Source organism: Talpa europaea (genome assembly GCF_964194135.1).
Source record: "Talpa europaea genome assembly, chromosome: 11".
NCBI lineage: Eukaryota > Metazoa > Chordata > Mammalia > Eulipotyphla > Talpidae > Talpa > Talpa europaea.
This window is the reverse complement of record NC_140078.1, coordinates 80,962,115-80,990,054: the sequence shown is the minus strand read 5'-3', so window position 1 is coordinate 80,990,054 and position 27,940 is coordinate 80,962,115. Positions and strand designations below refer to the sequence as shown.

The 27,940-nt window shown below is 33.7% G+C and overlaps 1 protein-coding gene across 29 annotated transcripts in view; it reads right to left on the bottom strand.

The window, feature by feature from the left end:
- The window catches only part of CLASP2 (cytoplasmic linker associated protein 2), a gene marked incomplete at both ends in the record, with an annotated part of 141,077 nt that overhangs the window by 26,695 nt on the left and 86,442 nt on the right, over nt 1-27,940 (bottom strand). For 4 of the 29 annotated variants that reach the window (XM_084248203.1, XM_084248204.1, XM_084248188.1 and 1 more), the window contains 10 exons: nt 4,292-4,355; nt 6,506-6,750; nt 8,104-8,127; nt 9,786-9,892; nt 10,859-10,921; nt 14,641-14,748; nt 15,139-15,309; nt 20,599-20,700; nt 22,761-22,778; nt 24,547-24,570. In XM_084248203.1, the coding sequence (XP_084104329.1) occupies nt 4,292-4,355; nt 6,506-6,750; nt 8,104-8,127; nt 9,786-9,892; nt 10,859-10,921; nt 14,641-14,748; nt 15,139-15,309; nt 20,599-20,700; nt 22,761-22,778; nt 24,547-24,570 (926 nt within the window). Of the gene's footprint in view, nt 1-4,291; nt 4,356-6,505; nt 6,751-8,103; nt 8,128-9,785; nt 9,893-10,858; nt 10,922-14,640; nt 14,749-15,138; nt 15,310-17,817; nt 17,845-20,420; nt 20,448-20,598; nt 20,701-22,760; nt 22,779-24,546; nt 24,571-27,940 lie in introns of all 29 variants that reach the window. The other 25 variants (XM_084248207.1, XM_084248181.1, XM_084248198.1 and 22 more) reach the window with 10 other exon arrangements.

Genomic DNA, 27,940 nt, shown 5'->3' with positions numbered 1-27,940 from the left:
ACAGAATAACATTAATATTAGAAAGTACATATGAAGAGGTTGAAACTAAATTAAAAAAATAATTGTGAAAGCTGGGAGTATTTTTTAAATAATTTAATGAAACCAACTTTCAATAGAATCAATTTATAATCTCACAAGTCTTACAACTGCCAATTTTTGGAAAGGGATTATATAACATTTGAGCTATTACAATTGAGGCAGCCTTTTCTTAACCTCTCTTCTATCTTAGGTGTGCCAGTCATCAAAAATAGAACAGAAGAACATAATCAAATTAGATTAATTAGTAGATTAAAAGCACATCTCCAAACAGAATGACAGTCTGCATAACTGCAAATAGCATTTCGTGGATTGCAAAGGGTCCATCACTGCATGAACTCTTCAGGAGAGAAAATAGAGAAAAAGGGTTAATTTCACAGTCATGCAGCAAAGTTAGGTTTCCAACAAATATTGAACCAACTTACTCTCTATTGAGAGTTCCAACACAGGGGACAGCATGCAAAAAGAAAAAAAGAAAAAAAAGAAAAACACACAAATTAGTCTCCATCAATGCAAAGTTCCTGTATGGAAGAAAAACACTTAAGAAAATAAAAATAACGGATGTTTTCCAAAGTTTTATGATAAACTCAAAATAGTTTTAAAAACAAAGGGTTAAATGAATAGTATGGGAGAAGAACATGTGATTTTCCCTTACTTCCCTGCCAAGGAAATTTAAAAACAAACAAACAAACAAACAAAAAACAAACAAAAAAAATCCCCTTTCCAGAATCTATTATCCTTAAGGCTCAACTTCTGGAAGGAATCTAAGACTCACCTGCCCCCATTTGCTGACCCATGTCAATAACTGCTCCACTGCACACTATCTAAACATTTATCTTTTCCCCTCTGAGCAGTACTATATTCACAAGTTAAATTACTTCTGTGAAGTCTTAGAACAACTATGATTGTATGCAGGTAAAATGTAACTTTATACTACAAGTTTTTATTTTCCTTAGTTAAGATAGGTGATACAACCTCCTGATCCTAAGACTGCAGGCAGCTTAGCTGTCTAGAACACTCCAGGACACTAGACATAATCTACTAAATAAGGCACTCAACTGTGTCCCATTTTGGTGTCTATATACTAAGTCCTACTCTAGCTGTTCAAGACCCAAAAGCAAAACTGCACAGACCATATAAATACCAATTCAAAGCATACACCTCAGTGTTTTCAAACAGTTCCTTCAGAGTCAAATGCCAAGACAACATTGGGTAGCTTTTGGTATTTGACTGACACTCCTTACATCTGAGGGGAAAACAGGTCTAGAACAGTCAAAATAAAAATCTGCCCTTAACTCCTTAATTTTTCAAATTTACAAGACACCTACTACAAATAAGAGTTGGAGGGGAGGCAGATTTTGAACACAAGCAATCTAGCTGCAACGAACGTATTTATTACCACTGTATTGAACAGTTTCTCTTGAAAAATATTAAGAGGTTTTCAACTACACATTTGCAGCTTTATGACCTAAATGTTATATACATACCAAATACTATCCAGAAGCTCAAAATATAGAGACTAAAATGTTGACTTCAACCTAAAAGGGCAGGGGAAATCCACCCAACCAAGCTCAGGGTATGACTTATCTCCTACTAAACATCATGGCCCTTTTTGGCCCTTTTCATACATTTTCTTCCCTGTGAGCTTAATGGAAAGTTGAGTTTACAGGGAAGTGATGCCAATTCAGAGTGGATCATGAGCCAGGCTTGAGGAAGAGATACTATCCTAGCACTAGAATGGGGAAGAAAGACAAGTGTTTCTGAAAGCATTTTCAAGGCTATAAGGCAAAGTGCATGGCACTTTTTGGGAAATAAATATAGTTGAAGCTGGGTTGAAAGTAGAGAGACTACTGGACACTGTCTCCATGAAGAACAGAAGAGACAGAGAAGGGCAATGGATTACCAGGCAGCACTGAGTACTCAAGACAAAAGTCACACATAAAAAATGGAGAATGATGAAATACATAGGGCTGATTTCATGCAGCAGGGACTACCACATTGCTTCCCTGGACAGTCCTAACCTTCAGTCAGTGGCATGAGCTCCACAAGCAGAGGTTCTTGAACATGTTTCTATTTTAGCGTCAATGAGCAGGAGTTGATTATACAGACCAAGGGTTGGCAAACTATGGTCTGCAAACTAAGAATGATTTTATATTTTTAAATGGTGTTTTAAAAAAAAAAAATCAAAAGAAAAATGCTACTTAGTGCGACATGAAAATTAAAATTTCACTGTTCATAAAGTTTAACTGCCTCCAAGCCACATTAATTTGATTGTGTATTTTCTATAGAGACTTTCATGTTGAAATGGCCCAGATCATTATGGGTCACAAAGCTGGTCTTTTACAGAGGGAAAAAAAAGAAAATACCAACTCTTGATAGGGAACAAATTACATTTAGAAAAAAATAATTCAAAACCAGTTGCTAACTCCTGAAGATGGAAATGTTTTTACTTTACAAAGATACTATTAAAAAGATGTTATAAAAAGGTATACCACTATTTTAAAAATTCAAATCAAACCCTGACATTTTCATCTCAACACATTATGGTGGTGATGTGTCCAGTTTAATCTTAGTGAATCACATTACTGGCAGAGTATCTGATGGACAATCACCAAATAAAAGCAAAACAAATATAGATTAAAAATCTTCCCAATATATTTACCTTCACTAAACTAAAAAAAGACCCGAACCATACAAAACCAGCTGAGACTGTAACAATTAGGACCCAAATATAAAACCCTACAAAGAAAACTCTTAAAGTAACCTTCATGACTTTTCTAGGGAGGAGTATAATTGGTTCCCCATAGCTATTAAGAGAGGCAAAACATTTCTGCTCAATTCAGTTGCTTTACCAAAGCCAAACTCAACTTTTCTGTTTACCTCTGAGAGCACTAGAAGTATTTCTCTTTATTACTATGTAAATCCTAGCATTCAATTAATTTACATTATTGCCCTAACAGAATAAAGAAAAGGAGGGGGGGGATTTTAAGAAATAATCCATCCTTAGTCTTTTTTATCTTCCTATAGGGAAGAGTTATATCACTTATTGAAGATGTTTACAGACTCTGTTTTTCAAAATTATATAGGTTATTAATTATCATCTAAATCATAACTGTTTTATCTATTGGCTTATACTGCCAACAAAAAATACATCAAAATTTAATCTGTTCAGAATTTATTAGAAAAATGTATTAAAGCAAGTTACTACAATGGTAGTGGTAGCATTATCAGTATAAAATGTCCACATGTCAGTTTGAAACTTATCAATGTTAAATTTTATTACACAAACTGCTTACCAAGTACATTTTAATCTTTGTGTTTAACGAGATCTTGCTTTCTTGGATAAAATAAATTTACCTCCTGATAGAACATGATCTTTGAAAATTAGCTGGATTTTAGTTTATGTATAAAGTAGGGTTTTGATTCTTTTAAATAGAATAGCTAGTAGTGAAAATATCAAGAAGACAAAAAAAGGAGTAAACAATAAGTGCAACAAAGTAAAAACAATAAAAAATAAAGTGAAATTCATTTTTCTTATAATTTACTTCCCTTCCACATCTCCCTCTCATTTAAGTTAGAAATTCTCATGTAGACATTTGGTGTCCTAAAGGAAGAAACTTAATATTAAGTTTCACCACTGTCAAACACATTGCTGAAAACAGAATACATGAATACAATTTACAAAAGTATACTATTCACTAAGGTAAACAAAAATTTCACAGTTCACATGCTGATTAGGTATAAGCAAATATATAATCAATGTTAAAAGTTAAGCAACATTTGAAAATTTTTAGGGACCTTGTTAATATACGAAATACTTCTTTTATATTATTATCTAACTAACTTTGGCTAAAGCCGTATTTCTTTCTACAAAATTATTTAAGATAACAACATTTATATTAAAGTAGTTATCACAGAAGAAAACTAAGTTAAAAAGTTAGAAACTTTTTACAACTTACCCCAATTAACTCCTGTGTAATACTAAAATGTTCTCAGCAATTAAAATACACTCAGTCTGACTATATAAGAGTTGCACTTGTTACTATCTCCTTCAGTTTTTTTATAATCTTAGATATCTTTTTCTGGAGAAGCTTAAATGGTTACCAAAGATCAATTAAGTGACAGCAAATATGTAATTTCAATTATGTCTGAAAAGATCATTACATTTTAGAACAATAATAAAGCAAAAATGGTTTAGTTTTTTGCTATTATTCAACATGGTTTTGGAACAATAATCTTAACTACTAAAACATACCTTGCCATGAGGATCAGCAAACATTCTTGTGAAAATTTCGCATAATCTTTTTAGTTCAACTCGACTGTCAAAATAATAAAGGGTTAATTAATATCTTGCTGTAAGAAGTAATTTGAAAGCAACCTGATAATTAATTGGACTTTTTAAAAAAAGATTTATTTATTTATGCATACAGAACTGGGGTAGAGGCCAGAGGTTTGGGGGGGTGAGAGGATTCACCAGAGACAGAGTGGGGAGCAGAACAGGTGGATCAACAGAAATACACTGCTGAGGGGAGCAGCAGGCAAGTCAGAAGAGGTCTGCTGCATGCCATGAGGGTGGCTCCCTGGCTGAGGATGGAACTTGTGCTGTAGTGGCTGTGGACAGCCTCATATGTTGCATCTTAACCCCCTGTGCCACCAGGGAGGCCTTGGACTTTTTTTTTTTTTTTAAAGGCTAAAAAAAACAAATTTGTGGAATTTGCTTGTCAGGGCTAAATACAAAATTATTAAATATAACAGTAATTCTGTTGCAGCCCACATTGTTGTAAAGGTTGAAAAGTTATATGAATTGAAATTTACTCATATTAATGTAACATGAAAAGGAAAAATGTTTACATGACATTGCCAGCACATGAATCTAGTCCTTTGAAAGCTAAGATACTGGAGCCTCCCTGGTGGCACAAGGGGTTAAGTCTCACTATAAAGCTATCAGCAGCCACTGCAGCACAAGTTCAATCCCTGGACAGGGAGCTAACCCCCATGGTGTGTCAGACCTCTCCTGTTTTGCCTGCTGCTCCCCTCAGCAGTTATTTCTGTCAATCTGCCTATTCTGTTCCTCACTCTGTCTGTTCCCTCACCCTCCTCTGTACCTCTGGCATATACTCCCGTTCTTGTATACATAAATAAATAAACCTTTGAAAAAAAAAAAAAAAAAGGCTAAGATACTTTCTTAAATTGCGCCACCTGAGGGCCAAACCTTTCTAAACTATTTCTACCCCCTTGCCACATACAATGAAATTTTGAACGTATTATTACCCTAGTATGGATGGGAATGTGAACAATATTATGATGATTTATAGCAGTTAATCATTAAGTGTGATATGCAAACATTAAAAATATTAGGTAGTATACAGGTAAACATTTATTTTAAATTAAATAGTTCTAATACTTCTTAAAATAAAAACAGAACTTGTAAATCAAACACTGATTTCAGGTATGAAGTCAGATGCAGCCATATATTTTATACTACACTCAAAATTATGAATCATCTGAAAATAAGTTCCCTATTTTCTCTATAGAGGCTTAAAACATCATACAGATAAAGCCAATAAAGTAATACAGAAAACAAAAGTCATTAGGAAAGAAAACCAAACCAAACCAAAAAAACTAAAAAACCAATATATACCTCTGTTCTTAGAGACATTCACTACAATTCCATTTCATGCTACACAAACACATTACATGAAAACTAAGACTGTATCTTCATTTTTATATCTGCATAAATGCCTCTCCTCCAGTAAAAAACTACCAAGAATAAATTTTAATAAACCAATCAGCTTTAATATTATATGTATTTTATTATTTGCTAATTTTTTAATTAATTCATTTTTCACTTAACTTCTATTTGGAAAGCTTCCTTTAAAAATGTTTCTAAAAAAATAAAAGTAAATGTTTCTTTATTTTATTTATTTGTTTTTTTTTTAATTTTCTAGAGGCATGTCTTATTTATTTATTTATTATTTGTTTGTTTGTTTGGTTTATACATGCACTGGGTACAGTCAGAAGCGCGGGAGGGTGAGAGAATTCACCAGAGCCAGAGCAGGGAGCAGAGCAGGCAGAAGGACCAAAGTACACTGCTGAGGGGAGCAGCGGGCGGCAGGAGAGGTCTTCTGCACACCATGTGGGACCCTCCTCCGGTGGCCGGGGAGCAGCCGGGGATCGAACCGGCGCCGCAGAGGCCGCAGGTAGCCTCGCAACCCAGCGCTCAACCGCTGCGCCACCGGGGAGGCCCCAAAAGTAAATGTTTCTTTAAATAAAATAAGTGAATTAAAATTTTTACTACTGATAAAGTATATGGTCTAAAGGACTGAGGCTTAGGAAAACATCTGGATGCCACTTTCTGAATTCAGGACAAGTTTGTTCCCATATCAGTGTCTCTAAAGTGTTACGAAAACAAAGTCAAGTCAAAAGTGCTAACCTGACAGGACAATTATTTCAAGACAACACAACTCACCTTAGTGTTCTCTGATTTTTTAATAAGTTCTGCAGACCAAGGAGACCTTCTTTCCTTTCTGACCAATTGGAACTAGCACATCTATTGAGGACTTCTGCCACATCTTCCGTCTGCCTCATATATGTAGGAATACTACCATTTCGAGAACTGTAGGAGCGTTCTGAACAAGCACTAGATGCATCACTGTTGGCATCATCATCTGAATGCATTCCGTAAGATTCATATCTCCTTCGAGCAGGTTTTTTCTATTATACATAAAGAATCTTGTTAGTATTGGCTAAAAGAATATACCAGTACTTCATAATTTCTACTGGCCTCAAGTAAACTGCTTCTGTTTTAAAATCAGTGTAAAGCATGCTGCTAATCATTGTAATAATTAAATGTCAATATTTAGTTTTTCTTCAGAAAATATGTTTTAGAAGTTAGTAGAGGATGAAATATTCTTTAACTATGGGGAATGGCAAAAGCAGAGTAAGGGGCTATATGGAAGTTCAGATACACAAAATGGGAAGTGCTAAAATATGTGGGTATTTCCTCATCTTTCTACTTTTCACAAATACCCAAAAACCACTAGAGTACAAATGAATAGAGATGTACTGGCTATTTAATTTGATAAGAGGAAAATATTACCTTTTTATATGAGAATAGCAGAAAATGGACTACTGATCAGAAAAATGCATATATCCACTTACAAAAGGTTCTGTTTTTTCCTATCTATCTTCTATTTTCTCTACTCTCCTGCTTTCTTCTACTATCACCATACTTTCTTCCCTATTCCCAACCCTTATGTTTCCTAGAGAAGTAAAATATAAAGAATGACGAGAACCTGTTTGCGTGCTATGGTTTTTAGGACTCAAGGTCCTTGAGGGCCTTCATGTTTTTCCAAATGTGTATACCAACTATTTCAATAAATATGAGTAAGCATTTTCAGATTCATTATATTTCTTTATAAGTCAACCTTATCATTTAATATATGTGTCAATTACACCTTCCACATTAAAAGTGAAATGAGAGTAAATATAGCTTATGAGATTTCCCTGGAATAATTTGAACAAACCTTTACATAATCAAATATTTGGATTTAGGCTGGTGAGCAAAGAAAACTATAGAAACAAGAAAATTATGATAAAAATTACTACGTGTTAAGCAAATAACAAAAATAATTATAGGTGGGTACACAGTCTCCAAAGTCTAAAATCTAAAATAAATGTAACTTGAACTTAATTGCAAAGTTTTATACATGTTTCCATTACTAAGTGCCTCATATTGATTTAGAGACATAAATTTAATTTAGAATGGTGATAATGTGATTATTTCTTGTGTTGGCCTCCAGGATAAGCTTTGTTATAGATGTCAGTGTGAATGACATCTCATTTGTAAGAATTAATTGGGTTTAAAAATGAGAATTTCCATTAGGACCACTATTTAATCAATATCTCCTTATTGATAATTACATGTACAGACAAAAATGGATTACAGCTAAGGATCTTATTACTTCTACTTGAACGTTTTCTAGAACACTGTCATCTGTTAAACTGATGAAAGCAAAGAAAAAAGTTATGGTATCATAAGATGTCAGAAAATAGCAATGTCTATACCTTAGTCCGTATGTCTCCTAAGAGCTGAGAGCAGTAAATTTTTAAAGAGAAAAATTGAAAATAATGAAGAACATTTTGCTAAACAGCACAGGCACAAACATCGCCCATAATCAAAAACATTAAGCTTTTACTATATGGATAAATAAGCACTGCTTATCAGCAGATTGTAACTTTAATCCTGCCAAAATATCCCTTAGTCTGAACAGAAATATCTAAGCTACGAAAATATTCCCACAACCATTTTTCTCAGAGAAGTTCAAGTCTTCTGTTTGGATCCTTCCATTGTTTCCAAAGTTTCCACCAGATCAAAATTAGGCTTAATATTTGGAAAGCTTTTCCCTAAAAATTGATAGTTATATTGGTAATATCTAACTTATGCAAATAATTGAAGTAAACAGAACCAAATTATTGGGATTCAGACCTTTGCCTTCGTTGTTAAATATCCCTTATATAATTCAAACACATCTTAGTATACAATAGTTCAAGAATAACCCATTCAATTCATAAAATTTATGTGAACAGAATTTAACTGATAATCCATTTTACTTAATGTTTTATTATTTATTAAATAATCCATTTTAAAAGGAACTAGAAACCATGACTTGAGAAATATATCAATGAGGAATAATAAATTTAAAACATCTGAGTGATTTAATACCATCAGAATAAGATGTGATCAATATATCCATCCCCAAGAGCAAATTTCCTTAATTTACAACAAAATAATCAAATGGCTGAGGCAAAGGGGAAAATTCTGCACATACAGACTGTTAGAGCAGAACTACATATATGGCTACATTTAATGTAGTATAGCTATGACCAACAAATATTTTTAAAAACTTGTCTTTCAAATTTATGCCGCAAAAACTGTATTATATCAACATAGGTTAAAATGTGATCTAAAATTTTAGAAGGCATAATGTATTTTATTTCAAAACAAAGATGGTCTTTTATAATTCTGGACAAGAAATTGAGTAAATGATTCTCTAACATAGGATAATAATACCATAATTTGAAAGGGGATGTGTCATATTGAAGTGATTTGGGAAATTGCAAAAGTCAATCATAATCATTATTTTTTCAATGATACTTAATAATTTTTAAGTGAGAAAAACAACACTGATATATGGACCACATTTTTCTGACAAACTATCATGATTCTATAGATTATATTTTGAAGCCTTACTATTTAATATGTTGGGCCTAAAGAGTCGGGAAGGTATCTTAATTATATCTCAATTATAATTTGTCTCTAAGTCTTATATCCTCCTCTCAGCTCAGAAAATATAAACAAAAGACTAAACAAAAATCTACCCCAAAAAATACTTAAACTTCATACACTAGTTTTGAAATTACAACTGTAGAGCACATACATATATAAAATCTATCTGCTCTTACTCTATTATAGTGGTCTAAGACATGTTACCATATTAAAATTGTGAATATTAATATTCCTGACATACCATCAGTGACTATTGAACCCTGGTTTAAAATTCTGACAAATTAATAAACATCAAGAATTAATTACACTGCTCTTCTTTTTCACATTGCTTACTTTTGATTTTCCTACATTTAATACATAAGAATGTTCCCATCTTCTCTCCTACACTGGAGAACTGTTTATGTATACATGAGTTTCACAACTGGAACATCTACAAAGGCAAGGAAACTGAGAAGAGTACCAAGGCATCTGCTACCGCTTCCTCCACATCAGAACCCGTGTTCAGGACTCTCATGGCACTGACAGAAGACGACAGTCGGCTTGACTGGCTCATCCCATACCCTGGACCTAATTCATCAGAAGAAGAAAAACAGCTTTGAGAAAGTGATGAAAGTAACAGTGTCAGATTGGAAACTTTAAGATCCTTTAGGGGAGAAAAAAAAAAAACCAATGGGGCAAAGCATTTTAAAAGCAATAGTGTATACTCTGGGTACATTTACTTTTTGGTTAAGTAAAAGAGTAAAGGCAATTAAAATTACTGACAATGTGTGGAAAATAAATTTAAAGAATAGGAAGTATGATAACATTTAAGACCAGAAGATAGAAGAAAGCATTGCTAGCCAGCAAGGGCTTGCAAGTCTACAACCCTGGAATTAATCCAGATTTAACAGTCAGGCAAATCTCACCCATACAGGTGAGCCACAAAATAGCCCAGAACAAAGATCAATCTACAAACCATTAATGACTAGGGAGATCAATGATGCCACAGCAAGAATTTACAAGGGAAAAACTCTCCATTATTTTTCCTCCTTCAAGACAGGTTTGATTTCATTTTACAACTAAGTCAATCATTTAACATTCGTTAAGCACCTACTATGTGCCCGATGTTCTGAGGTGTGAAAAGACAAACCAGAAACAAATTCTCCCCCCTCAACTACTTTCTATATCATTATTTACAATTAAAACACTTCATCCACCATTTTGGTTTTTTTTTTTTAAACATATGTACAAAGATGAACTACATAACTAAGAACATAAAGCAATTCTGTATTTTAAAATGACATAACTTAGGTTAGACAAAAGAAAAATGTTCATCTGCCAGTGAGAAAAATGTTCAAATAAGGTTGCTAAAGGGGAAAAGTTACTTGGGGAAGGGGGAATTAAAAAAAAAAATCACAAATGATTTATTCTCTAAATTAAATTTGAATGAAAACAAATCAATCTTGAAACATGAATATTATTTTATGGAAACTGAAAAGGACAAAAATCTGAGATGAATGTACAGATGATAGTGAAAATGTACTCATCCTTCACCTGAGGCCCCATATACATCGGGGGCGTAGAGGGCACCAGTGGATCTGGAATGGTGTCTGGAAGCTGGAATAACAGGACCATACATACCTCATCTATACTATAGAAACAAGGAATAGTGGCAGCACTACAGTCAGGCAAGGAGAGTTAACACTGACATGATTAATAGTAAAGGATCAGAATACTGCCAAATAGGGCAATTGAACATTAGCATTACACCATTATCCTTGACACACAACGAATCTTACACCTGATGGGACAAACACAAGTCCACAGGAGACAAAAAAGGCAAGTATTCAAATGGAAGGAAATGTCAAAAGTACAGGCATGGAACAACAAAAAAAAATGAACATTGTAGTTAAAAAAAAAACCACTATGGTAACTAGTAATCAATAATCTTATACCTAATCCTGAACCCAGTGAGGTAGTTACTTCTATTCAATTTTATAGATGGGTAAATGAAAGCATAGAGAGAAGTTAATTAATTTTATCAACACCAAGTGATACACCTCAGTGCCTGTACTCCTTCCAGGTCTTTGCCCTTAAAGCCATACATCTACCAACTTTACATTGTTCAAAATGTAACATATTTCATTAATGTTAACATACACGTTCTCCATAATGGTTCACAGAATATAAGTTTCGAGCATTCAGGAGATGATTTAAATTGCAAAGCACATTTGAGCATTAAAAAAAAGGCAGGGTCTCCCTGGTGGCACAAGGGGTTAAGCACCGCACTATGAAGCAATCCGCAGCACGAGTTCATTCCCCGGTCAGCCAGGGAGCAACCCACATGGTGCAGCAGACCTCTCCTGTCTCTCCCGCTGCTCCCTTCAGCAGTGTACTTCGGTCCATCTGTCTGTTCTGTTCCCCACTCTGTCTCTGGGAATCCTCTCAACCCCCGCATCTCTGGCCTATACCCCAGCTCTTGTACACATAAATAAACAAATCTTTTAAAAAAAAAAAAGGGGGGGGGATACTGATAATTTAAACAAAACTCCCAAAGAGATTTGGCATGTCTCTCTAAATCTAAATTTAGCATATTTAAAATTTTAGATTTAAAAATTTTAGATTTCATAATACATGCAGTCAATCTTTGTCTTACAAATGGAAATACATATGCTAGGAAAAATCATTTAAAATTTAATACAATATATTACCCTTTTTAAAAAGTTACTCTTTTTCAGGTACTTTATACATGATTCATTCTTTCCTTTGTCACAGTACTTTAATGACCAAGGAAATGATCAAAAAGATCGAAAAGATTAAACAAAGAATGCTATACAATATGTCTAAGCAGACCCTCATTAGTAAAACACACTAATATGCAGTTTTAATTTTACCCAGCAGAAATAATGGCTAAAATAGCGAGAAGGAATTAAACCAATATGGAAATGCCTATTGGATGAAAACTTCATGAAATCAACAGTTACCTGTGGCTGAAGTTAACAGGAAGAGACCCACTCGTATGCTTATAACAGAGTAAGTCTTTTCTGAATTTCAGTTCCAGAAATAAATGGAAGCTGAGAGTGCACATTTAGAAGATTGATCAGTTTTGCTCAACTTTAATTTATTTCTGGTTTCAGGACCCTCACACTAACTTTGTACTACAACTGAATGAATGGCAAGTAATGGGATTCATCTACTGAATAGTAATATTCAAGTCAGAGGAGCCACAGGATTCTACAAAATTAAGTAAGCAACAGCAGAATGCAGGCAAACAGAGCAGAAAATGGGAATGGGGATGACCACTTGATCTCTCAGAGTGCTATTCTTCATCCCTGTGTAACAAACAGAGTTAATCTGCTATATAATATTCATATGTAAATTAAAGGTCTATAAAAATCAATTTTTCTAAAACTACGCGAATAAAGGTCTAATCATCTTTAGCACAATTAGATGTTTCATTAGAATCAGGGAAACTGCTTCATTCACTAATAAAATCTAGTGATTTAAATTTTCAAATGGCAGCTTTGAGATGAATCTAGAAAATAAATGATAGGACAATATATCTCTAAAAACAGGCATATTAACAATGCTTGCTTGTTAAGCAATTAGAAGCTGGTTAAAAAAAAAAAACTGTCTCTAATCTCTGACTGTAGTACAGGTTTCAAAAGGTACAGAAACAACTTTTTCTGGTTTCTCCTTGATATCTCACGTATTCTGATAACTTTTTATCAGCATACTACAAATGCAGGTGTTATACCATTAAAAAATCTAAACTCACTGCCACCAAAGTAAAACAAAACTATTTCTATGCAAGCAATTAGCTTCAGCGGGAAGAGCTGGAGCAGCAACAGCTGGAGCAGTAGTGGCTGCGACGATCACCAAGAGGACCAAGAGCACACTGTGCACCAAGAACTGCTCTGAGATTTTTTTCAGATATTCTCTCACTTAGAATATCTTCAAAACAATCCTATGAAGTACATGCTACTATTATCCAAGTTGAATAAATGAGTAAACACAGGTATAGAAAAGGTGCAGGTCTGGGGAGCGAACCTAGAACATAGATGCTCTTAAACTAACACTTCTACTCCTCTTTCCTCAACTCCTTGATGCTGCACACTTATTTTACACAAGTGCAGCATCTAGTTAATTTTTTAAAGCATATATACATGAGGAGGTACCAAGCACATATGTCCTAACTATTTGTATGTGTATGTACATGCACATTGCATACATACACACACAATAGGAACTAAAAATATCTCTGGTAAAGTATAGAAAGTTAAGATCTTCAGCACTTACCTGGGTCTGGAATGCAAATAAAGGTTGAGGATATCCCTGCCTGTATCCCTAACTCACTGAAGTTTTTAGGTGAGTGCCATACACTCTAATGACATATTTGAGCCATTTGGCCCAGAATACAAGAAATTAATCACTAGAAATTCTGATTAATGTGCTATCTAAAGAAACAATAATTCCAATAGACAATGGTCTACTTAAGTGTCGCAAAGAGGAACTCTTTAAGCAGTTACAGTAATGGCTCTAGGTATGTGAATATAAACATATGCGTGCTAGTTAAAATGTTGAAGAACCATTTAGAAACTCTAAAGATTTTCAATGGTTAAAAAATTCTGCCTTTTTTTTTAAAAAAAAGGGGGTGGGGGCTGAAACAGAATTTAGAGAGAAAAAAAATTATGACTCTCTAATTATTCTAAAATATTAAAGGTTTAAAAAAATCATCTTATGTTTTTGTAACTGAAGTAAATATAGTATTACAGTTAGGCTATAATACAAACTCTATAATCAGGAACAGATAGGTTTTACAGTAGTTATATGACATGAGCTAATATATGGGATACGATTGTCAAGCTGTAAAATATGATAAAAATGTTAATCCCTCCCATTTTAATAAGTAGTTCAGATATTGATTTGTAGCACTTGTTCTAGTAAGATAAATATATCTAAGTTAAAATGTCAATATTCTTCTGAAAAAAGATACAATTATTTACTTTACAGTCCATATGTCATTTGAGAATTTAATATTTAAATATTATCTTTAAATAACACATTTATTTGCTAGGAAAAACCTTGAATTCAATATTCTGTAGTTTAAATCTATGTGATATTTACGTGATTATGAAGGCAATATGTTATATAATGACTAAGTTGCTCATTTAAGACAAGCAAATAACAAAGGAACTTCCCAAATATATTCATTCTTCAAAAAGCCAGAAGAGAAATAGAGGTAAGGACAGACCATGAAAAAAGTGAAATTGTGGCTATTAGATAGTGATAACCCAAGGTGGAAGCATGTACCCCACACCTGTTCAAATACTTACCAAGGGGCTGAAAAGAGCGAACAGGACTTGTGTCCCTGCTGCTCTCCCGACTGGCTTCCCTGCTACACCCTTGACTCACACTTGGTCGAGGAATACGACTGCTTCGGGCTACAATGCCACAACCAGCAGCATGGAAAGGCAGAAAACAAAAGATAGCATTTGCATTTTCTAATATCTTGGCTTTATTTTTATTTCTTAAAAACTGATCAGAAATTTAAGTTTTTCTAAGATTGAGAAGGAAAACTCCTGAATGAAGCATTATGAGGAATACGGCTAAATTTTTGAATACAGTCTTCTAGCTTTTTGAAATTTGAAGGTCAAAATAAATTTTACTAAAAGAATCATATCTTTTACTTAGGTGAGATAACTAATTCAATGTAAAATCGATATTTTAATTGAATTTCAAGTTGTTTACCTCAAACTTGTAAGTCTTCCATCCGCCAAAGGTTGAAATACAAAAGAAACTGAAGGTCCCAAGTCTCACACAGAAAATCTTACCTACTGAGAGCCTAGACGGACTAGCCTCTCTGCTACATCCCTGACTGCGTGGAATCTTGCTTCTCTTCTGTGCTGAGGCTGAATTGACCAGGACTCTCTGCACACCAGAGCTCACAGTGGAGAGGGTTGTTGTGGTCAGAACTCTTCCTGGAGACCCAGACCGGCTGCCAGCTAAACACCAAACATACATACAAATGTTAAGATGTGAACTCCAAAAGAACTGTTGAAAGGTTAAAAATTCAGGAAATACATCTGAGAAAACTGTGATAGTATGGCAATTTCTAAGTTCAAAGGAAATGGACTGAGGAAGATGTATATAGAATTGTAACCTGGAAAAAAATTAGTGTACTATGTATATACTAGGACTGAACAGTAAATCATATATAACATATTTTCAGTTTGGGGGACATAAGATGCTAAGTTTAATAAGGACAACATTATTATAACTTATCTGACAAAACACTTCAAATGGCTAACATGCTATATGTGAAAAAGTTATATATTGAGAAGGAAAAAAATTAATTCCACTACTGCAGTTATTTTTGTTAAAAATAAAATAATGAAAAATTATTTCATATTAACATAGTTTGCTGAGATGCCTCTGAATGGGGATAGCAAAAAGTTATCTATTGTCCTACTATGCATATTTTAAAATGTTTTGCAAAATTAAATTTAAAATATTTATAAAATTGAGCCGACAGAAAAAGAATATTACTTCCAGCTATCTGCCTTCAAATAGCAAAGGGAACTTGGGTGGCCAAGTCTGAGGATGTAGAAGTACAGAGGGTAGAATAGGAATAATGGCTAAATGTCAAAGAAGTCAGATTCTTTCCAAACTAGTAATTTTTCAGTGTTGGAAGGAAGATGGCATGTGATTAAGGAAATACAGAGAGGGAGCTGGACAAAATCACAAGCGATTGAGAGAGGGTTTAAATAGCTAAGAAACATGGTTTAAACTAGAATTACATGGGTTAACTTTTAAGGGGATGAGTTCCCTTGTCAATCACAACATTGTAGGTCTGCATTCAATCGGAAAACAGACTAGTCAAGACAGAATTGAACTCTGTTTTGAATGGCAACATTATAGAAATATCTAAATGTATTTAAATGTTGCATTTAAATAAGTCTTTATGAAAACGACTTTTCCTCTTCATTGGGCATCATTTCTCCCAACCAATACTTGTAGTCACTGCTCACCTTGTATTATCTTTCCCAATTATGCTTCAATTGCACAGAGCAGAGATTAAATACTCAAATGCCAACAGGGACAAGCATGGGACATCAAGAAAGGAGGAACACTGAGTGTAGGCAGAAAGTAGTGACTTTCATTCTAGCTAGCACTGTTTTCAAGTAATAATGGCCAGCTTTTGAGTTTTTTTTAAATGAAGGATTTGAAATTACCTGACTTTATCACATTGTGTAGGCCAAATAATACAATGCAAATTGGAAAAGCTGCCCTTGCTGCCCGCAAGGGTGCGGTTCAAGGGCAGCTAATCTGTGACTTCTGCTATAGTTTTCTTGGAATGGTCTCACTGAATACAATTTATACTGGTGCTTAATTCTTTGCCAATACACAATATGATACTTATCTTCCATTGGTAACAGCAATACTGTGAAACAATTAAGTGAGGAGAAGAAATTCTAAACTATTGTAGGGAAATTACTGAAGTCTGTTTTGAAGTGATAGCTCATTTAAATTATTTCATGATGTTTCAGGTGAAGAATCTTTAAGTCAGGATTCCGCTGTAACCTTAAGGATACTTATAAGGCACCTATTTTCTCCATGCAGTGTCTAAACTAAACACACACACCAAAAACACCCAAACACCCAACATGCCACAAACTCACAATGCAAGATAAGCTGATGGGATATTTTATGGGAACACTTGCAACAATATATAAAGTATAAATAATGAATCAAACACATACATTATGGTATTCTGATAAAATAATATAAATTTAGAGGTATTTATTGTTAGGCAACTGGCGAATTCCTTAAAATGTAGGTCTATTCAGCAGAAGTAACATGTAGTATAGAAGCAATTACTGCTTCATTTTAGATTTACTGAATTTGTCAAAATGATGCAAGCTCACTCTCTGTATATTTAAATGCATTCATGCCCTCTCCAAGGATATAGTCAGTGTTCATTTTGCCATAACCATAACTCTCTTCTTTATGCATCTGACTCCCATACCAGAAGTGTGATAATTCCAGTACCTCTGACTCATTCTGGAAAATATCAAGACCCTCTCCCCAGAAAGTTATCATGAATAATTATTTCTTACAAGAAAACCAGAGTTGATAAAATAGGGCATGATGTGCTTAAGGAATAACATGCTACTAGAATGTTTTCCAATTTGCAAAACTTGAAATGAGATACCTTATGCTGCCTAATATTTTCAAAGACCATGTCACACTTTTCTGATATATTACTGACCATTAATAAGGCTCCTTTGCTTTTGAATGTTTACACACGTGTGGGGTCAACCTGGGTAATTTAAAACCTCCTGGATTTTGGATAAAATCCAAAGAAAAATCATATTGGCAAGTTTTGCTCCAATATGTCTATACATTGATGGAATATTATGTTAAGAATATCTGCTGAATAGAACCCATACTTTATAATGAAAACAGGTGATCAAACAATAAATGTACACATAAAGTCTATAGAAGCTTACCACCAATGGTATTAGCAGATTGTGATCCTGAACAAGTGTAAAGGCAGAATTAGGGTAAGGGTTATAATCCATGAAGAGGGAAGGAGCAGATTTAAAATGAATGACAGATGGAAATAAGAAAGCTTTAGTCAGTAAAAAAACAAAAAACCCTAAAGCAACAAAAGCAGACTTTAAAAAAAATCCCAAAGCCATAGATGTCTAAAACAAAAGCCATACATTTTGTAGTTTTTACAACTGAATAACTGAAATCAGACACTCATGTACAAAGCAGATGAAATGAGGCTGCAAAAATAAATGCAATTCTTCAGTCTTCCTTCTACTGACAGCCTAAATTCTAAGTAATTAAATGTTTAAGTTTTTATTATTTAAACATTTAATTTAAAACTACAGGTTAGGAAGAATCTACAATATCTTATAGTTGAAGAAAAATTACATGAAAAAACTACAAATTTTCTTTCTTAAGACACACACATACAAAAGAAAACAGGATGGGGGAGTTTGGTTGGATAGACAAACTTTCTGACAGGCTCTAAAATCATTTATACACAACCAGTCACTACCAACAACAACAACAAAAGACATAATTATTACATAAATATAAATCTGGAAGTCCCTCCACTGGGGCAATTTTTACTTTTTTCTTTTGGTTAGTCACTAGAACACACCTGCCTTGATCCAAGAAATTTCTTTATTTCTAAATAGTGATATTAAAATATGGAAAGACCATGCAAACCCTAATGAATTACTTTTCAACAAAGTGAAGATGGAGATCACAGCAATTATTTCTGTGCAAATGTTATAAGGAAACTTGCATCAAATTATAAGGCCAGAATATCTTTTTACAAATTTGGAACTGAACATTCAAATAAATAAGCAAGCAAACAAAACTTCTCCAATGTGATATAAAAACTCAGTGATTTTATTATAGTCTTCTGATCTTAAAATTCTACTAGGTCTAAAGTCTATCACTATATTGTCACAAACTGGGAAAGAATTTGAAGTACTGTGCATTAGATTTCAAAGTGAAAACCCAAATGTCAAAAATATTCTATATTCTACTGAAGTGATTAGAAGCCACAATATGCCTAAAAGGGAAGTCCTTAAGTAACGAATTAAAATAAAAACCAAACAAAAGGCATGTTGAATCTGCTTTGAGTTCAATCTTGGAATTATTTTAGAAGAAAACTAAATAAAACAGCTCACATAGGGCCTCCCATGGTGGTGCAGCGGTTGAGCGCTGGGCTGCGAGGCTGCCCGCAGCCTCTGCAGCACCGGTTCATTCCCCTGCCACTGGTGAGGGTCCCACAAAAAAAAACCCCAAAAAACAAAACAGCTCACATAAAATTAAATTTTATTCTTAGGATACTGGAAAAGAACAGTTTCTAACTGCTACTTTTCTTTTTCTTTATTTATTTATATTTATTTCCTAATACTATTAGATCTGTGGTGACATGAAATTGTGCATTTCTAATTCCCAGGTGACGCTAATGCTGGTCTGGGTACTACATCTGGAAAAGCAAGGCTCTAAATAAACTACTATGCTAGACTATTAAACATTAAGTTACTTCAAAAATTACTCTAAAGTTATATAAGATCAAGGAAGAATGTGGTATGATCTATCTTCATTTGTTTGGGAGAACAGTCCTTACCCAGAGGGCATTTTCAGTTTTTCCTATTTGTAAATGATCCTCAATTTGCAAACAATTTTATGAAGTATTGCTGCTTATTGTTACGGCAACATTGCCAGCTTCCATCATTACTGTGCCCAGATTTTTCTGACTTTGGAAAAAAAAAAGAAGAAAATCTGCTATGCAGGACTTTTGCAATTATTCTCCTGGAATCAAGTTAATAAACAAATGGGTCATCTATATCCTAATTAGCTAAATCTATTGTTTATAAAATAGCCAAATATGTAGAATAATTCTAGAATTACTTCTCTAGAAAAAGTGTGGTTTTAAAGATAAGTACTAATGAAAATCTCTTGTTAAAGAAGGAATAGGAAGAAACTCTTTTAAGTTAATAATGCCACAAATGCATGTGTTACTCTTCTGGAATATGCAGTAATGGATCATTCATTCTACCTAGCCCTCAAAATTGTGCTTTTTAATAGCTGCTTATGAGGAGCTAAGTGTCCATGAAATAGCAAAATTACAAATCTTAAATTTAACAAGGAATGAAACAGAACTGGTCATTTCAATTTATGTTTCCTTACTATGAATCAGTATATACCTGCCAGAAACATTAACTGTATTCTAATAGATTTTGGAATGAATACTAAGATACCATATCTGTCTATGAATAGCAATAGCTAGATATACCAGATTTTGATGTTACTATATGGTAATTATTTTCCCTCTAAAAAGCACAATTTTCCACATTTGCAAGTTTCTGAGTAGATTGTGGAAACCTTAGCCCTAAGAGAGATTTTTGCTATTTAAAATATCTCCATGCAAACATTTGCATAGCAAATGAAGTTTTCCTTTCTAAGTGGCAGGTTTCAATGATGCAGCCCTACAAACACACCAAAGACAAGACAACACTCACTCAAAGAAATTCCAAAACATGCACAACAAATGACCCAAAACATTGAAAAAAAAAAATACCTTCATTTTTGTCAGGTGATGATGAACCTAAAGTACAGAACAAGAACTCAGTATGTGGCTTGTCTTTTTTGAAATTAGCTTTGTCTTTATCCACTGGTCAATCTCCTAATACAGTAATATACAAGCAACACACTCATCCTAACATAACAAAGGTAGGCAGAACGTAGGCAATACGTACGCTGTGACTGAGACACCATTTTTGTTCGGCTTCTTCCTCTAGAATCTGTCTTGGCATTTCCTATGCCAGCAAGTGGTGCTGAAAGCTTTGCTCTCACTCGGCCTGAGGAATAAAATTATTTACAAAATTAAAGACATTTTCCTATAATGAGGAAGAAAATCTCATTGTAATTTTCCAATTGGATATGCTCTTCAAATGTAGTTAAAATCTGTAATAATGTAACCATTGCTTACAGATATTTCTCTTAAAATTGAAAAATATATATATTGTGCTTTTCATGTGCTGTTGTATAAGCTAACTCCCCTTCAAGTATAAGAATAAAGTTAAATAATGTAACTGTGACAGGCATCCTACTTGTTTCTTAACTGGTATTTCCAATTCTAATATTTCAATTTCCATGAAATTTAGATTGTTTTCAAATTTAGTCTATGATTTTAATTATATGCCTAATCTTAGAAACAACAAACCTAACAATGCTTTTTACTGAAAATTTACTTCTAATGTTACTTGCAAGAAGAAATATTAGGAAAAATATAATATTTGTATTCTGTGCTACTGTCAGACTACCATAGATTTATATGGAATGTTTGCTACTCTTTTCCCTCAACCACCCAACTGTATTTATACAATGATTTAAGGACTATCACTAAGAATTGGCACATTCCTCAATACATTCCTTTCTCTGATTCCCAGTCACAGTCTCTCCTCTACTGTGCCTCAGCCCCTCCAGAAAACCAAGCCACAAACATCTATTTCTAGAGCTCTTGAGCCAAAAAAGATAATACACATCAAAGTGCTTAACTGTCATTACTAAAAAACAAACATGTTACTAGCAGCTACTTAGGTGTTCTCAAGCAACACTCAACCACTATCAAATGAGCACCAACACCAAACAATCATAAAGAAGGGCTCAGAATCCTTTTCAGTTAAAAGGTACAATTTGTGGGGTAAGCACAAAATACTGCCTAGCCTGATATGGCTATGTATATTAAGAAAAACTACACTGAGAAGTAGAAAGAAATTACAAAATTTAGAAATGAGTAAGGAATTAATAATTAAGAGAGAATTAATAAGAGAGTGATTAAGAACTAGGAATAAAAATAGAAGAAAAACCAGAAATACAATTGGCAGAGTCCTAGCATTTTCTCTTCTTTGAAACCTCTAATAAACCCCGCAGTTCAGGTCTTTCATACTTTTTATAGAGTCTCTTTAGAGTAGGTCACATATTCTCCTGACTAAGAAGTAAAACAGAAAGACAAAATTATTACTTTTGAAGTGGATAAATTATCCACATTCTATATAACACAGAAATTAAAATAAGTTTTGTATTCTGATATTCTCATTCTAAATTACCATGCCACAGTGCCAGAATTATTTTCAGGGTATTCTGATATAAAACATAAAATATTTCAAATAAATCAGAGTAAATATAAGGCCAAAAAAAAGTTAAATCTACTTGGCTTTGTAGTACAAGAAAGTGTCATCCATGTGAAACGTAGAAGAAAAAAAATGTATTTCAAATAAGTTTACTAAGATGTCCTTCAGGCACTATAAATACAAAAAAATTTCCTTTCTATAAAGTCAAAAGCAATAAATAATTACTTTCATGGTAAACTGCTCACTAAAATAAAGTACTAAACCTAGCAAATTTGCTGTCCAACATTTCTTGTTCTGAATTCAAATCATGTGCATTTCCCCAGTCACTGATTCAAAATCAAAGTCACATTTAAAAGCAGACTAAATAAATGCATTTAAATGTTGATGGTATTTAAACGCCAATGATAAAGCAATGGTGCATGCTTTTCCCAATGCATAAATGAGTTTGCTAAAATTAAAAACACAAAACAAAAGCATTAATATTACTACTGGCGAAATAAAGAAACTTTGTGCTAACTTTATACCAGATATTACTAAAAATGTTAAGCAATTATGTTTTCTTGGCATGAAGTGATCCATGAGCAAAGCAAAACTCCAGGATGAATTTAAAAAACGTCCATATGTATAATGAACATAACCAAACAAAAAGTAGAAGCTATTAAAGCTGGCAAATACACAGATTTGCAAAGAAAATTAGCCTATTTTAGTTTTTAATATTTAATTCCTACTAATGGAAATATTAATGTGGAGGTATTTGTGTTACTAACAAAATATATGATTCTTACCATCTTCAGATGCTGTTCCTAAATAAGAGAAATAAAACAATAACATTTCAACAAATTCTGCCAGTGGTGATTTAAGACCTACCTCGTGCCTCCCACCCATGACTAAAATGAAAGGGTGAAAATAAACCACATCTTCGAAACTGATAACCTTTACTCTCATATGACTTATTTAGAGAAAAATGAAATTTAAGGTAAAACAATGACACACAGCACAAAATAAAGGTGAAACTAGACAACCGATGTGGAAAAATTCTAAATGAACACTTTTATATGCTATATTTCAGACTTATAATTTGAAATGCTAAAATTAGAGAAATTAATCACTCAATGAAGAGACAACTCTCTAATTACTTTCTTTAAAATAAAATCTTTAGAGCCTTCTAAATGAGAATGCTTTTTGAACATTTTCTTAAAAGGTAGCCCATTAAGTTTCTTGAAAAACTGACAAATAAGGGAATCAAATCCTGTCCTAGGCTTCATTAACCCAGTATTTTTATCAAAACATTGCCTATCAATCCATCAGCTCAATATTTATGTAAGCTCCTTAAGATGTCAGTGAAAACTAGAAAAAAATGACCAAATACAAATACCAAAATTTACTACTACTACTACTACTACTACTACTACTACTACTACTACTAGAGGGCAATAATAGATATATCTTGCTCTGTGTGTGTATGTATGTTAACACCAGATTGAAATCAGTGAGTTAATACAATGGATAACACAGGTGACTCCTCCAAAAGGCTGATGTTTTTGATCCAAACCAGAATTTATTTTGATCTGGAAAGAGGGTAATTTGTTCTCAAAGGATCCAGAATTTCAGTGTTAGAAGTGGTAGCTATGGGTTTGAAATATAGAAACTATCCCTTGGTGAGCTTTAATTTCATTTGATATTTTTTTACTCATGAAATACGTTAAACATATAACTAATCACAGAGACTAATATGTAAGTAACACTCATGTACCCAACCCAAGTTTAAACCAACATTTTGTTTAGTCAGAATGGAAGGTATATCAATTTCAGTTTATATAGTAATTACAGAAAAACATACAGTTCTCCATTTTTCCTAGGTCTCATACTGTGACTTACAGATTCTGTATCTTCTTAAGTTCTTAAAAATAGCTCAAGTTCCTAGATAACATATGGTATCTGATGAAGTCAAAGGAAAGAATGGATAATATGTGGTCTAGTATCAGACAAAAAATACCATAAAGATTAAAAAATACCACAATGAACCAAGCAACTACAGATAAACTACAGTCATCTGAATACTATAATTAAAAAGGTGAAGATTAAAGGAAGTTCATTTTTGATTAAATGTTAGTTTAAAACGCATTCTTAAGAGACAGCATCTATAACTTGCATTAACTTTCATACTCCTGTGAATCTGTAAAATGTCTTTTTCTCCTACATTAGAATCAGTAAACTAAAGAGTTGGGTCAAATGACATATTAGACCTCTTTCCATTCTTCTGAATCTAATATTTCAGAGAGATGTAAGAATTCAAGAATATTTCTAAAAACTCAGAAAACTGTATGTATCTGAATTTAAGATAAATGACTTAACTTACATCAAACAGTAACTAAGTATTTTAGACTAGAAAACTAAAAAATGGGTATGCCTAACCCAAAATTCAATCAGAAAATTATATAGCCATTATCACATTAAGATTGCTAAATAAGGAATTTCTTTTCAGAAATTAAGGGAATTAGTTAAGATACTATATAGAATCCAGGGGTCATAAAAATCTTTAGTAGGAGAATTAGAAAAAGAAGTTCTTACCATCCATCTTGTCAGAAGTATCCTCTTTGATGAAAGAGCAAGCAAAGAATAGAGGAAAACTTTGTATATTAGAAAAAAATTTTATAAATCCCAAGAAAACATTTTTAAGAGGACAGAATTCATAGCACAGACATGTATTTTTACCTTGTTTTCAACTAAAACATAATAGAAGATTTAAGAAGATGAGGCTCCTATGTAAGATAAAGACTACCCCTTCTCATAAAAATAAAATTCAATAATGAATCTGATTTTCATTAGCCTATAAAGAGAAAAGGTAGTGAAATCCATGCCCCATCTTGGATCTCTGACGTTATCAGGCAAACCTTTGTTCTGGTCTGCTGAATTTCTCTTAATCAGTTACCTTGCCTTGCTGCTTCTTTTTCTCCACAGCCTAAAGTTCACCCTCAAATTCCATTCTTTAGCTTTCATCATTATCCTCTCTCTATCTTGTTGCTTCTCCACCCTATCCTTTCTTAGGAATCTCAGACCCTATAAAACCTTAGATACGGATGAATCTAACAAAATAATAATACTAATACTACTACTACTACTAATAATAATACTTCCCTCTTTTAGGTGCATGGAGAAAATCACATGACCACAAAAGCATGCACACTGACACTTAAGAAACTGGGGTAATCATCAGGTTTGGCCTTAAGTCTCAGTGCAGGAAAGCTTTAGCATAGCAGCAGGCATAATGTTGCTCTTAAGGGATTAGCCCTGGGGTGGCCTCTGGGAACTTAGTTTTGGATGCTCCCTGTGTCAGTAAGGTTACTGTGTGTGTGAGAGGGTACTGAGCTCTGCTCTCCCAACTTGCCAGTCTGTTACTGCAAATGGTGTGACTTATGGTGACCATCCGGTTTCTTTTCTGCAGCCTGGAATCCAGGTAATTGTGAGTGGTTGGGCAGCAGAGTACTACTCTCCTATACTCATCCTAGACTCTGGGAACTTGAAAGACTATGCACATGCTTAGTCACAGATGGAGGAAGGAGGGGCTGTTCTATGCAGCCCCTCATCCTCATCTCTGCAAGGGAAAACTTAGAAAGTCTGTGCCTAGACTCCTCCAGAATACCTGATGAGTCATTTCCCCTTGTTTATCCTTCCATCTTGTCTTCGCTTTAATAAATCTCAGCCCCAAGCACAGTTCTCTCAGAGCCTTGTGAGTCCTTTCAAGTCCTCAAATGTGTAGGCAGCTGTAGGAAACCCAGAAGAGTGCCCCACCTCTTGTTTCTCCTCAACAGCTATTCCAAAGCTGGTCACCTCTTAGATACCCTTTTTATTAGCACTGATTCTGTCTCTCACTTCTGAGGCAGAAAGTTACAACCAACTCACTGATGACACTCTTCTTAATTGTCCTCCCCCCATCCAATATATCTGAATCAACAGCCTTTTCCTTCCCTTCTACTGCAGTCAAAGTGGCAACCCTTCCCCATACAAGGCTAATTCTGCAGTGATGCTCTAGAAATCCCATTCCTCATGTCTTCCATAGGAACTCTGGCCATAAATTATCTCCTTTCATCCTGGTATGTTTTACTTTTCCTTCTCTACTGACTCATATAGAAACATATTTAACTTCTATAACCTTAAAACAGAAACAGTTTATGCAAATTCTCCTTCAAACTTCTTCCTCAAACAACTGAAATCTGACTTCTGTCCACATCTCACAGAAACTATTTTCTTTTCCACTAATATGACTTGGCAAACTCAGTTGTTTTGAAAAAACATTCATAAGCATGAATACATATAATCAAGGTTTCCTTAACTGTCTCCCACACACCACACCTCCTCTTCAAAATAAAGTTTTAAAGGATAAATCTCAAAAGCACTTGGAATATTATTATTGCAAAAGGATTCAATACTTTAGTGAGGAAAATAAATCCAGTGGCAAGTTCTTTAAGGAAAGTACTGAGTTTAATATTGAAAGATTCAAACACTGAAATAAGAACAATTCTCTAATGACTTTCAAATCTAATCTCCAGCATAGTTCTCTCTTTTGAGTTCTAATACCACTATATCTCAATGCAACCCCCATACCCCCACCATACACACACTCTACCATGTCCTCTGAATACCCCCAGTTTGATGTCTTACAGGGACTTTAAACTGAAAACGCGTAAAAATAAACAAACTTTTGAACTGCTTATTCTTGAACAACCTCCCAATAGACTGAGACACTGTGAGTGTAGAAGCATGTATCTCTGGATCTCCACCCAAAGTAGGGCACCTAGAAAACTTTGTGCTAAGTGATGAAAAGTAATAGAATACTGCTTTTGACCAAAAATGTTCAGTTATGTGAAGGCAGACTCAACTTAAAACACAGTACAACACACACCTGTGTCAAAGAAAGCTAACATGAAGGAGAGGGATGTGGAAGAGGAGGAAGGGCAGGAGGGAGGGAAAGATAAAGAGAAATTTATTACCTAGTCTCTGGAAAGAGTCACAGGCAAGTAGCTCACTGCCCCTGAATGAACTGGGCCAGATGAAGAAAAGAGAAAGGAAGGATATGTTTCCCTTCTATAAAATTATATATAGAAATTTAAAGTATGAGTTTTTCATAGATACTCTTTATCCAAGTTCAGAAAGTTCCCTTACATTTCTACTTTGTTGAATATTTTCATCATGAAAAGATATTGGATTTTGTCAAATACTTTTTCAGCACCAAGTGAGATGATCATGGTGCTTCTGACCTTTATTTATTAATATGGTACATTATGATGAGTGGTTTTCATATATTGAAATAACATCTTTTTAGCAATATAATGTTTCTAACACAGGAAAGTTTTATAGCAATTAAAAGTACTATTCAACCCACTGTTGACATCTTTGTCTATATATAATTTTATACAAAATGATGGTATTATTTGATCTTCATAGAAAATATAACTTGTTAATTGCTATGAAGTGCACATAAAAGGACAGACCATAACTTAACCATTCCGTTTGTTACACAACATATCAAGATTGATTCCAATAACATCCATTATTAAAACATCATGAATAGTCTTTATTTCTTGACATACTGATCTATAAACATTAGATTATGGGGTCAAAATGGTGAGTATTATTAAAAGTTTCATGAGCATAACTAAATTGCCACTAAGAAAAAGTACCCCATAATTAATTCATATCAGCACTTTTCAACCACATGCTTTAATTAATTTGTGGGCATGAAACTTAACTTTCTTGTTATATCTACAGGTCTTTCAATCTGAATTTGCTTGATTTTAACAAGGCTCGATATTCTGGTGTTTTAAAAGACAACTTCATATATTTTTTTCTGGTGTATTTCTGGTTTACTTGATTCAAATTTGTAATGCTACAGAAGGCTTTTATAGATGTTAAAATACTAGTACAATTTTGTTTAAACCTTCTTCTAAAATCACTTTATCTTTAA